Below are 12,800 nucleotides of genomic sequence, written 5' to 3'. Positions count from 1 at the left end.
CTCAGTCTAAAATTTAACCTGATCCAGAATTCAGATTACTGTCACCACTGCCTTGTTTTTCTTCTTCCTAGCAGAGGATACAGCAACAAATGATTACAGGCTGTACTGAATGGCAGACAGCTCTGCTGCATCGAGTTGGAAGAGTTTTTGCTGTGACAGGAAGACACACGTATCCTTTGAGGGCTCCCCTCTGCATCATTTGAGTGATCGGTTCTGCAGTTTGGGTTTGTAGCAATGCACAGTGGTTTCTGGTTTAGCTCTGGGCAAGCGCTCTCGGAAGTCGCTTTTTGAGCAGCTGTGAAGGGTGGAGACATTGTGTGAACATATCCTGACTTGTGCAGAGCAGCTCAGAGAGTTTAGCGTAAATCCAATGCCACTCAGTCTAATTGAAACCTCAGTTTGCCATCAGAGATGCTGCCAAGAGCCTGTTACAATGCTCTGCTGCTCTGTCCCTAGGCCCTGTGGCCAGCAAGACCGGAGTGCCACTGGAGCCTGGGTCCTCACTCCAAATTACGCCCCATAGGAGTAAACCTTAAGTTTAAAAAGTTCCCACCTTTATTTAATTTATCTAATCACCCTTCACAGGTTAGCACGTTTTCAGTTATACAGATTAAGCTGATTAAGCCACACTCCAAATTGCATGTGGATGAACCACAGGTGAATAAATCCAAGAAGAAGAGTTCAGACAGCTGAAACCAGCTAACTCCCAGCAGGTGCGCTCATGCCCAGTCCCACAGCGCTCAGGAGGTTGCAGTAGGTGCCAAGGATGCCCATCCTCAGCTCCTGGCTGCTGCATGCTCCTTGTGGGTATTGAAGATGACCATATCCAGCCACCACCCTTTGGTCCTTCACTGCGAGGACACATTTTGAAGCAAGAAATCAGGAGGATGAACAGCGAGGACATAGCTGAATCCTCTCTGTATTCCCACCCATACAGCTCTTCTTCCTCTTATCCTCTGTAAGCTGTCCCCCAAGTTAAACCATCTGTGCTCAATATTTAGAGCTCAGAGACCCGTACAGGAAAGACCAGCTCAATTCTGCCGACAGCTGAGCACTGGGGGACTGCACGACGTGGATTCGTTGGAACCACTGCCTTTCGCATGGCACAAACATAAATGAGTCAACAGACAGGCCTCAGAGCACTTAAAATACAGTCTGCAAACAAAATGTGACTCAACCCTCATTACAGCAGAGTTACCTCTTTACTATAATTTATCTTTCACTTATAGTCATGCAGATAGGGTATTTAAGTAATAAAAAGTTTGGTGTGCTGTGAAGCCAGATGCCAGCAAGGCAACTTAAATAGCAGGTGCTCTAAGAACTTGTGAAAGACTAGGTGTAATGTCAAATAACTTGATTTGTCTTTTTTGTAACAAATTCAGAACAGTGTTTTGTTTAGGCCTTAGTGGCCGACATGTGCCAGTCCAAAGCAAAGGGTTTAAATTTTTGTTATTTACAGTGACATTGGGCTCTTCTTCAGGAAAGTAAAGACTATGCGAAACAGTCCAAATACAAACTTGTACTTAATCATCTCCTGATGCTATTTAAAAGCAATATATTGAATATAAGTGACAGTGGCATAAAGCAGAGACTGGAAAAGCATGGGCTGTCACAGACAAGCTTTGGTGACTCACCCCTCTGTAGCTTAAGAAGTGCTGCGGCATGGATCCAGGCTGCACTTCATTAGCCCTTGCCTGTGAAGCAACCTCGGGCAGGACCAACAACCGAGAAGGCCAAACATCTCCCTGCGCCAGTCCAAATCTTGTATTTTGGTGAAACCAACAAAGTGACAGAAGTGACAGGATCTCAAGACTGAATCACATAGGAAAAAAATCCCCAAAAACATCAATTCAGGTAAAAGGATAGACACCCTCGCGTGAATACTGCAAAATCAGCTTTAAAGCATCGGGGAAACGCGAGGTAGGAACGTTTAGTTTCCACATCTGGGAAAATATAGAGATGGACCAAGTTCCACAGACTTCATTTGCGAACTAATCTACTAGATGAGTGGGTAAGGGAATAATCTAGATTTGCTTCTAGCTACAGCAGCCAGTCCTGAAAGGAGAACACGTTTGAGCCTGATCGCTTAGCACCTTGTAAGCTTTGTACTGAAATATGTCTCCAAGCCACAGAGATTTTAGTGGCTGTACTGGAATACATACCATCTTTTACATGAAATCCATACAGAAAAGACGACACTTGAAACACAGAAACAGTGCAGATTTGTCCGTCAACACAGTATATTTAAGGTTCAGACAAAGTCTTACAAATTCAGGATTTGCATGGCTCAGCATTACATCTCAAATGATTGTTGAGAATTAGCCAAGCGCTTGACCGTCACAGGAACAACTTGCTGGGTGGGTACAGTTCTGTAACACGGAGGTGTAAGGTATAGTTCAAAATTATTTGTAAGTCAAAAGTTCAAACCCCAATGACCTCATTGTGTGAGTATGCGGCATTCATAAAAGTGCCTGCGGACTGAATAAACTCCAATTAAAAAATAACCTGGCATAAGGATCTTTGGTACCAAGCTACGTCCACGCTGAGGGAAGCATGCTGTAAAGGAGGAAATGAGCAACGAAACCCTCCAAAGAAATGGCAGGGAGAAACCATAACACTCTCCCTGTTTTGTAGTCACTCCGAGTGCCACAGCTTTAGGGTTGTGTACGGGATGAGGAGCAGGCGTGGAAAAAAGAGAGGACAGAGTTTACACCCCTTGCATAGTGAGACAGAAGTAAACACTGTCCTGCACAACTCCTGCTTCCAATCCACAGCTACCACCTCCAAAAATTTTGCTTTTTTGGATCAGAAGAGAGGTCTGGACGCAGCTGCGCCATTTGGCTGGCCACAGTCGTTTTGCCATACACAGAGGGCTCTGGGCAGCGCTCACAGCAGAGGGAGGGGGCCGCGGTCCCTTGCTGCTGCCCTAGCAGCCAAGGAGCCCACCCCCTGGCCACCATTTCCTTCATCTCCTGCAGGGCTCCATCCCACACCGGCCACCTGCCCGCTACACAAACCCAGAACCTGCCACCAGTGCACACTCCGTATTTTAGACAACCAAAGTGAGCACTAAAAGGCACTCACAATTAACCTAAAATATGTTATAATATAAAGAGAAAGTTTAAATTGCATGCTAGACAATAACAGAATGTGGTGTTAAAACTAAAACTGCAGGAACTTTTATCCACCCAATGTACACATTCATTTAAAAATGGTACTGGTTTGTCGGGAGCCAAGGGGAGGGACAAGCTGAATTTCTCTTGGGTCATGACCACAGATCACCACTAGATGGTAGATGAGTAGCATTAATTCTACTTCCCTTTCATTCCCGAGAAATACAACTGACATCCACAATAGGGGTCTCGCCTTTTCTGGCAGTGTGAAAGCATCTCCTTGCATATATGCTCTTAAGTGAGAGCTTTGGAAAAGATGGATGGCTGTGGCAACTCTGGGACTCCAGAAGAGGAATAACCTCAGAGCCCCAACATTTATACACATTGGGTTTATTCTTCCAATCTTACCATACCACTACAGTATGCAAACTTGCTTTTCTCCAGCAGAAGGACAACATTGATAAGCTCTGTAACCATTTACAGTTAGTTTGCAAAAACCATGCCAGGCTTTTAAAAGTAAGACAGCTTCACAGACATTATAAGACTTTACAGCATAAAAGGCTGAAGTTTGTGCAGCTGTAACAATTGCCTTTGTCTATCTCATACCTAAGGTATAAGATACTTCTAGTCAAACTGAGGTGGCTTAAAAGATATGTCAGCTTTATTTTGTAAATGGTTTCCATAATCATACAGATCCAGAGGGATATTTGCCCTGGTGTATTTTTCCCAATGAGTAGCAAACCTTTCTCTGCTGCCTCACCCTGGGTAGCTCAAAACCACATTACTGTACATTGCCGGGGCTGAGAAGAGCCACGCCATCTCAAACGGGTGCAGGATAGGTATGACAGCTATTCACCAGCACTGCCAAATCATTGCAACCGCTCCAGCGCCAACTCACACACTGCTTTAGGTAAGGGCACAGGGTAATTATGTGAACTTACCTCAGAGGTGCTGCAGCACATCTGGCCATCTACCGGGAGTATGAAATCATGCATTAGGTGCAGTGAAACGCTGGTGTCTTCGCCAAAACATTAGTAGCAACACACTCAGCCCAGCATGTAAAGTATTGCTGTTTGAAATTTGCAGGCAAATAAATACCCAAATGGTTTACCCTCAGGATGGCCATCCTTGCACAGTGAAGACATCGGATACAACTGAATGCTTAAACTTCTGTACTCTATCTTTCACACCACACTGCTCTACAAGTACTACCATATTCTGCAAGGCGTCCACAGGCAAAGTGTTTTACACTGAATCAACCCTATTTTAAAATATACAGACTCTTTAGAGACCTTTCAGCTTGGAAGCAAACACAGCCAGACCCTGCTCCGGCTGGTAAAATCTGACAAGACCACATGACAAGGTGGTGTATCTGCAGGGTGCAATAGGCTGCCCTTGAAAACGTACACGAATAGCTTTGCTGCCAAAACTTTCTTTGATATTAATGCACGAAGAAAAACTAATTTGATGTTAGCATCCAAAGAGAATATATTAAAGGAAATAATTGCTGTCAGCATATTTTAGCAATAACAAGCTGCAACAGCCATTAGTATTCAGGTTATTTTGCATTGTTTGCATTGTTTTGCATTAATAAAGACAAAACCTGTACATATATATGCAGCTTCTAAAGGATTCTGCTTTCTTTCTTACCTCTTCCTTTTTCTCTTCAGCTCCAGAGGCTAAATTGAGGCTCAGCTGAGAGTGGCTGCTTATGCCACTGTCTTCATTTCCATCATCATAGTACACAGTTTGCACCGAGTCCTGGAAGCAAACAGGATTCTTGCCCAGCTTCAGCCCTGGTACCTCGACTCTCTCCTCGCTCTCCGATGAGCTCAGTGACAATGTGCTGTGATGGTTTGGGCACTGGAAATTCATATTGCACTTGACCTTCTCTGCAGTGGGACTTTGAGGCTTTGGAGTAGTCGGCCTGACTGGAACGTGAGGGTTTTCAGCTTCACATGTAAACTGCTGGGTAGCTTTTGGTTCATCCGAGTCCGAATAAAACACTTCGTTGGGAAATGGACTAATGTCATTCAGCGTGGGTGATAAGCTATCAGAGTCTGGGATACCTGACGACGTCCTGAGGCTTTTGTCTTCAGCAACAGCTACATTCATTTCAGCCTCTTTATCCTGAGCAACTGTGGGGCTTTGCAGACAAGGTGTTCCCGGAAAGGAAGAGTCTGGACTAGATACCGGGGAAGTGCATCTCTTTCTGTCATGATCCGTGCTGCTGGAAACCCTGCGGGAGTAGTCATCGTGCAGTCTGCTGTTTGACCTTGTTCTCTGGGACTGCTCACTGGGAGAAGGAGCGGCGCTTTTAGGGCCATCCTTCTTCCATGCAACATCTGTAACATTACTGACAAGTTTCAAAACTCGGTCAAAATCCTTTGCCCTGATAGGGCTCTTCCATCGCTTGGATCTCCTCTCGGGGTTCCCACTGGTTTTGTCCGAGTCAGCAGAAGTAACACTCACAGTCCTTGCTGGCATCTGTTTTTCATTTGCAACCTTGAGGTCGGTGAGGTTTGAGGTGGACTTCCGTTTGAATGAGCTTTTTTTCAGAAAGTTCAAATTATCCGAACTTTTGCTTCTCCGATAAATGATCCTGTTGTTTTCAGAGTCTTTCACCAAAATTTCACACATCTTTGGCTCTGCGATGACAGGTGATGTTGGCCTAGTACAGTTGTGATGACTCTGAACTTTATCCGTGTCTAGCAAGTTTATGCGCCCAGCACCATAAGCCCGCCTGATGCTGCGTGAGCGATGAGTATTCCTCAGGAAAGACTCATCGCTCTCCTCCGCATCAGAGCAGTCAGAAGCTAAACCATCCACTGTGTTTTGGAAATCATGTAGAGGCCCCGAATAGGAATACCTGTTCGTCTGAACTCTCACCACTGCCCCATTTGAACCATGTTTGCCTACACCGTTCTCATTTAAGATGTCCGAGCATTCCCTGGTTTGAATTCCTTGGAGAACTGAAGATTTCAACTTCTTGAAAGATCCCATTTTTCTGATGGAAGACAAAGCATTCCACGTGGATGAGCTGCCCATCAAAACCAGAGAACGAGGCCTGTCAGAGCTGGAATTAGCCCGTGTCCGAGGAGCGGTGAAAAAGCGCATGATTTTGGAAGGGCTAAGCTTATCCTCTTGACTTTCCTCCTCATGACTGTTGCTGGTCCTGTATCCCCCATTATGACTGACACAGGTCGTCTGGTTTTGGGGCTCTTTATTATCCATAACTATACAAGTAATGGTGGTGCCATTTCCACAGCCATTCGGAAACGTTGTCATGCTCTCGATGCTGTACGCATGGGCATGGAGGCTGGGGTAGCTCAAAGCCACGCTGCTGCCTCCACCAGCTGACTTCGCTGCTGCTCCTTCATCTGCCGCACCTTGGTTTGTCTTGCTTTCACATCGACTGGGTGAGCTGAGCTCCTCAGGTTGCACTGCCTGCATCAGGAAACACAAAAGCAACCATTAGAGACATTTCTTTACAAAGTCCACAACTGAAAGAAGTTTGAGCCTCAGTGTAGGAAATAAAGGCATGCACAAAATGAAGGAGTTCTTTTTTGCCAAACAAAGGTGTGTTGCAGTGGTGAGGCAAAGACATTCATAACTCCCTCAAAGTATAATTGCTTTCGTTAGCAATTTAAGAGACCAGAATAATTTCAATATGTACTTGTTTCTCTAATGCTTAATAAGCTAATAAATTCAGTATGACTACCACACCTACCTTACAACACTAAATATAATCCACATACACGCTTAGAGAGAGAAACCCCCAACAACAGCAATCCAGTCTTCCTCCTCACAGTGCTCAGCACTGAGCCCCAAGACACATAAGTTTTCATCCCAAAAACCGAGCACATCCATCAAATGCCACCTAATCCTCAAACAGAAGGCAAAGAAGAGGAAAACAAACATATTTCTTCCTACACTTGCTGCTGTCGGAAGGCCGCATGACACTAGACTGTCTTATCTGTCCCCTAGCAGGTAAACCCAAGAGTTACATCAAGTGCACAGCAAACTATTTTTCCCTAGCCAAAGAAAACAAGATTCAGAAGTACCTAAAGCCAGAAGCTGGCCTATGCTGTCATGACAGCACGATGAAAACTTGAATTTGGAAGTGACTGGAGTCTCTGTGGCTGGGACGTGCTGCATAAGGAATCTCCCCTGACTTGAGCGTGGGAGAACCTGCAGCCCAGACCACACCGTGGTGCTTGGGAAAGCTGTGTGGGGACCGCCCGCCGCGCGTCCCCTGCCCCAGACGGGGGTCTTCGCCGGGCAGGCAGGTGCTTGCACCACCATGCTACACAATGCCCAGAAACCACTGGGATGCCCAGTCCGAACCTGGCACCGTCTTAAAAACAAAGGCCATGGCACGGTTCCCTCTGCAAGGGCTGGTGGGATCTTCACAAACCTGCCACTGCCTGGGGGGGGATGCCCCCCCCAACGAGGAGAGCAAACGTGCAGCTGTGCTCGAGGGAGAGAGGTAGCCCCGGCCCCGTCTTTGTCTCCTTCCCACCCAAGTGGCCGCGGGGGCTCCGGGGGCCAGCGGGGCTGGGGGGTGGCCCCCGGCAAGCGGAGGGGGCCGGGCGAGGCGGGAGGCCGGCGGCAGAGCCCCCCCAGCCCGCAGGAGAGGCAAAACCCCGTCGGGGTCTTTCATCGCAGTAAGACTGCAGCGAGCAGCAGCAGATCCGCACAGGCAAACGCCGGCCGCCTCGTGAAACGCGGGAGCTCTGGTGCTCCTGTCCGCTGGTTTTAAGGCTGCTCCCTCCTGGGTGCACTTTAAAAGAAGTTTTGCGAGCCTCTGTCCCTCTGGGGATAAAAGGATTTTCTTGTGTTTCAGCGAGACGCCTGAAATCTCCCTCGCCGCTGTGTTTAATCCCCCTCATTCAGAAGGTCGCGGCGGGAGCCCGCCGGGCTGCCAGGCAGAGCCGACCCGAGCCGAGCTGAGCCGACCCGAGCCGAGCCGAGCCCAGCCGAGCCGAGCCCAGCCGAGCCGAGCCCAGCCGAGCCCAGCCGAGCGCAGCCGAGCCGAGCCTGCCCCGCTGCCGCACCCGGGGCCCGACAAAAGCCCGCCGGGCACCGACACCTCGGCCTGCCCTTGTGCTCTGGTACCGCTCGCAAATTTCCACGCGGCAAAAAATAAATATATATATATATATATGTAACAACAATGAGAACAGGACGCTGCTCTCGGCAGAGAAGTTCCCAGAGAAAGCGGCTTTGGGAGAAACTGCAGCTGAGCAGGCAGAAAGGGAGCGGGAGAGAGGCAGAACAAATACAGTGAAAAGGAATTTAAAAATCACCTCGCATCGCGGAGCCGGCAACAACTTCCCCGCGGCGCTGCCGCTGCCGAGAGGCGACCCGCGGAGCAGCGCCCTTACCTGGGGGGAGCCAGGGGGCCCCGCCGCCGCAGCCCGTCCCCGCCGCCGCCCGCTCCCACATCGCTATGGCAGCGGCCGCCGCGGCGGGGCGGGGCGGGGCGGGGCGGGGCGGGGCGGGGCGGGCGGGCAGCGCCGCGCACAGGGGCAGCGCCGGCCGGGGGCGGTGGCCCGGCGGGGCGGGGCGGGGCGGGGCGGGGCGGGGCGGGAACCCCCGGCTGCTCCAGCCGCCCCCGCGCCCCGCTCGCCGGCGGCCCTCGGCCTCGGTCCTGCCCCCGGGCAGGGTCCGCGCTGCTCCGCCCGCCCCGCGGTGGCTCCCGGCGGGCCGCCGGCGCTGCGGGTCGCTGGAAGGAGCCTCCCTTCCATTTGCCGTGCGCGACGGCGATGCCCCGGTAGAAGGCACCCGGCCACACGGGGATGGTCGTGTTTGGTACCCGGTGGTACCAAACTCACCACTCGCTTGGCCTTTCTGGGTACGTGTGCTCTGCTCACCCTTGGTGTTGGTCATGGGCACAGGCCTTGCACAGGCTTCTGCTGTGTAGCAGGGTCGATTGGCCAACACATGTACGGGTTCTCACCCCTTCTCAAACACGAGTGTATTTTCCCAGCTGTAATCTGCGGGTTGAATAGTCCCCTTCCTTACACGACGTAAGTGATCCTCCTAGTAAGCCCAAAGTAACTGAAAAAAGCCTCGGATCATCTGTCACTATTCCTCACCCCAGCAAAGTATATTTAGTAGCTAGTTGTATATTTTATAACAAAACAATCTGCAACATAGAAATACATTTTCATTTAGTATTTAAATAGGACTGGGGCCCCATTGCATTTGTGGTGCCAAACACAAATTTCTAACTGGAGAACAAATCAACGTATTTTCCTAAACGTGGCTTGCTCTATTAAGCTTAAAGACTTAAATGGTGGAAAAGAAGCTCTTGCCATCAGCAAGCTCTTTCAGATACTCATGCTTGGTTCCCAGGCTGCCTCTCAGTCCCAAATCTGGACAACTTTTTGGTTTGCCACTGTTCCTCGGAGTGAACAGCAAGAACAACATTTTATGCACAATCTGAACAGTGGCCATATACTACAAGGAAAATTTTATGAGACAATGCCTTACAGCCCCATGTCACGACTCCTGACAAAGACCCGTAACAACTAGTAGTCCTTGCTTAAATCGTTTATTGTCTAAAAATATTTCTACACTTGGGCTGGAGCTGTAGACATAACTAAGACTGTTTTAACGTACCTCAGGTAAGAGGCAAAAAGAAATTGGGACCACACAGAGTGCATGGTGGAACAGACAGCCTGAAGAAGTAACGAAGGCCATCAGCCCCACTGCCTCTCCTCTGAGACTGGTGTGACTGCGCACGCTGTAATTATTTCTCTGGAGAGCAGTGTAGACATACTCTCAAAGGCAAGGTGTAGTTAGGGGATGAGGCAAACAAATGGGCTTAAGGGATGTAGGTCAAATGAGGTTGCAAATAACTCTGGGAGTGACCACAGGATTCTCCAGCAGTCAGCAGCACCAGGCACAGTCTGCCACCAGCCCAGGTCTTGCTGGCCTCAGCTGTATGGTACGCCCCATGGAAGGAGTGAGTTTTGAAGAATGACTCAAATGAGAGGTTAAAGTGGTTGCTTTACAGTATTGGGCATGGGAAGCAAAGGGGAAATGAAGATTAGGATTGGAAATGCTCACACGGTACGGAGAGAGTCCACATGGACCATCGCTGGGGATCTATGTTAGCTTGGGACTACCCGGGGGAAGTTCACAAGTCAGTGCAGACAAGAATGATCTGCTTCAGACCTTCAGAAGTCTCTGCAGCAGGACTCAGTGAAGGCGCTGAAATGGTCACGAGAATGACTTTAGCAGCACCATTAAGGGAAAGATTCTTTCATTTATACGAGACAAGAAGCGTATCAGAAGTTAACTTTAAAAACACTTTCAACAGGTCTTGTAAACTTATCTCACAGCCTCCCTGGTATCTGTAGGGGTCTGTGCTGGTTGCTTAAAAACTTCTAACAGCGCTATTCAAACCTGAATTTCAATGGATTTACGTTCCTATGTTCCTGCACATTCCTTTCGATAAATAACCCAGCTATATCCATCACATTAATTTTGAATATCCTTTTTAACCCACAAGCCCCTGCAGAGAAGGGAACCCCCACTTTCCTCCTGTGTCCTCTATCTACCAGCTGGACAAAAAGACAAAGCAGAAAAAACTATTGAGCTGAACTGAACCACTAATTTGGGTCTTTCCTTTATCCAGACAACAGCGTTTCTGAAACTTAAGAAATTCTCATAACTTTGAGATCTGAACCCTTCTTTTAAATATATTTGAAGCTCATCAGCAGGTTAGAAACTGGTTGAGGAGACAGAAATTACGTGAGAAACTATTGACAGAGTAACAATGTGCTCACAAGAACTTAATTTTCTTAGAAAGCCATGCTAAAAAGCTCACTTTGGATAATTAGGTGAGAATATCATTGTATGCCATATTTCCTAAATGTCATTACATTTAATAAAGGAAATACCTAGAAAATTGCAATTTCAGAGATAACGGTGTTTAGTCATTTAGACGTTTGTCAAGTTTCTAAAACTAGGTACTATCATTTTAGTCTTCCAGACTTGTTTGTCATAGATTTTTTACTAGTAGTATGCTAAAACCCTCTTCAAACTCTTGCAGCTTCATTGAGTCTGAGTCTGTTCTTCCACATCTGCGTACTATTTAGCAAAGCACGGATGCAGCACACTAAAGAGTATGTCTGAGAACAGGATTAACTTCCTTCACTGGAGACCAGTAATTAACCCAATCTTTTCTTAATCTGATTTATTATTTTTTTAAAGGCTGGGGAGAGTATATAGTGTTCAGGTGCCTTCACATCAAGGTTTAGTAAAATGATGCAAAGCAAAATTTATCAACGGGACTGCCATGAGAAAGAAGACAAATCACTCTTCTGATTATAAACTTGAATGCTTCCCAGTTTCTTACACTATTTGAAGAAAAACAAGCCATAGTGTTTTGTCAAAGTTACACACCAAAGTTTCAGTAAATTAGTCCTTCGTATAGAACGGTTTTACTACAATCCTAAAAAATCAAAATGTCATCCAAATTTCTGATTGAAAAAAGGTGCTTTTGAAGTGGCATTCCTTGCTGGTTTTCCAGCTTTTCTGTTTCTTGAGAGAATACTATTTGCCACTGAGAATGCTTGAAAAGGTGTAAATCAGAACAAATTCATAGCACTTTCATAGGTATTTCTGAAAAACTGAGCTCTATACTGTGTTATTTACAGGCTAATAGTTTCACTCCAGATGAGTAACAAAGGCTGCAGTGAACTGAGAGGCAGCGCCAGCATTACATGTTATGGTTGACTAAGTACAGTAATTTATGAAGAGAACTCCAAGAATAAATTCCAGATTGGGCTATGCATGAGATTTTTAATAGTGATTTGACGATGGTCATCACACTTACCGCAACAAAAATGAAATGCTTGTTTTAGAAGCTCTAAGTCTGTAATTTAAAAGAGGTTTAATGCGCATGTGACAAGGAATGAGAAGGATTATTCCAAGTGTAATACAGGTGGGAAAGGATTACAAAAAATGTGACATGCGAGAAAGAATAGTTTTAATGATGAAGGAACAATCCCCCCCCAACTTTTAATAGGTAGTGATACATCTCTCAGCTTTCTCAGAATAGCAAAAAAGCACATTTATGTAATAAGAAAGTCACTCACTTAAATCTGAAAAATCTAAATGAGAATGATTATTTCTACTTACTTTAGAAATCCTCTCTTCCACTCCCACAACTCTATTATCTCTTTCATGTTTCTTTTATAAATTCTTTGTAAAAGTCTATTTTAAAGTAGTGATTTTTTAAAAAGGTACTCTTAAAAGAGAGTACAAAAAAAGAGCCAAAAGGAATAATTTCAGGAAAACATAAAAGCATTTGTCCTACTTCAACAGCTATTGGGCAAGATGGCAAAGGAAGTGACTCTCTAAGACATACTCTAAATTAATGAGTGACCAAATTTAATTATTAAGATGCAAGATTACTGAAATAAGAGATCCCTTTGCTTTAAATGACAGTGTCTTTTCCAGGCTGCAGTACATAGCTAATGTTCCAGTTCTGCAATTTGCACCTTCCTTTTACATCCCAGGCAAAGACTCTCCTGCAAGCAATTAACCTCCAAGGAATCTTTACACACTGACAGGTCCCACGGGGGAATTAAGCTGAGTCATATATCTACTGAAGTTAAAGGTAACTCTCACACCAACTTCATCGAGAGCAGGATCAAGATCTCAATTTGT

At 46.6% G+C, this 12,800-nt stretch overlaps 1 protein-coding gene across 9 annotated transcripts in view; it reads right to left on the bottom strand.

Annotated features, from left to right (window-relative positions):
* The window catches only part of SPATA13 (spermatogenesis associated 13), a 165,800-nt gene that overhangs the window by 44,977 nt on the left and 108,023 nt on the right, over nt 1-12,800 (bottom strand). For 7 of the 9 annotated variants that reach the window (XM_087759455.1, XM_087759444.1, XM_087759452.1 and 4 more), the window contains one exon: nt 4,764-6,560. In XM_087759455.1, the coding sequence (XP_087615581.1) occupies nt 4,764-6,560 (1,797 nt within the window). Of the gene's footprint in view, nt 1-4,763; nt 6,561-8,422; nt 8,583-12,800 lie in introns of those variants that run through there. The other 2 variants (XM_087759448.1, XM_087759445.1) reach the window with 2 other exon arrangements.

Source organism: Nipponia nippon, unplaced genomic scaffold (assembly GCF_047370975.1).
Source record: "Nipponia nippon isolate SJK-2023a ecotype South Korea unplaced genomic scaffold, ASM4737097v1 scaffold_2, whole genome shotgun sequence".
Lineage (NCBI taxonomy): Eukaryota > Metazoa > Chordata > Aves > Pelecaniformes > Threskiornithidae > Nipponia > Nipponia nippon.
The sequence above is the reverse complement of the archived record's forward strand: the minus strand, read 5'-3'. Positions and strand labels throughout refer to the sequence as shown.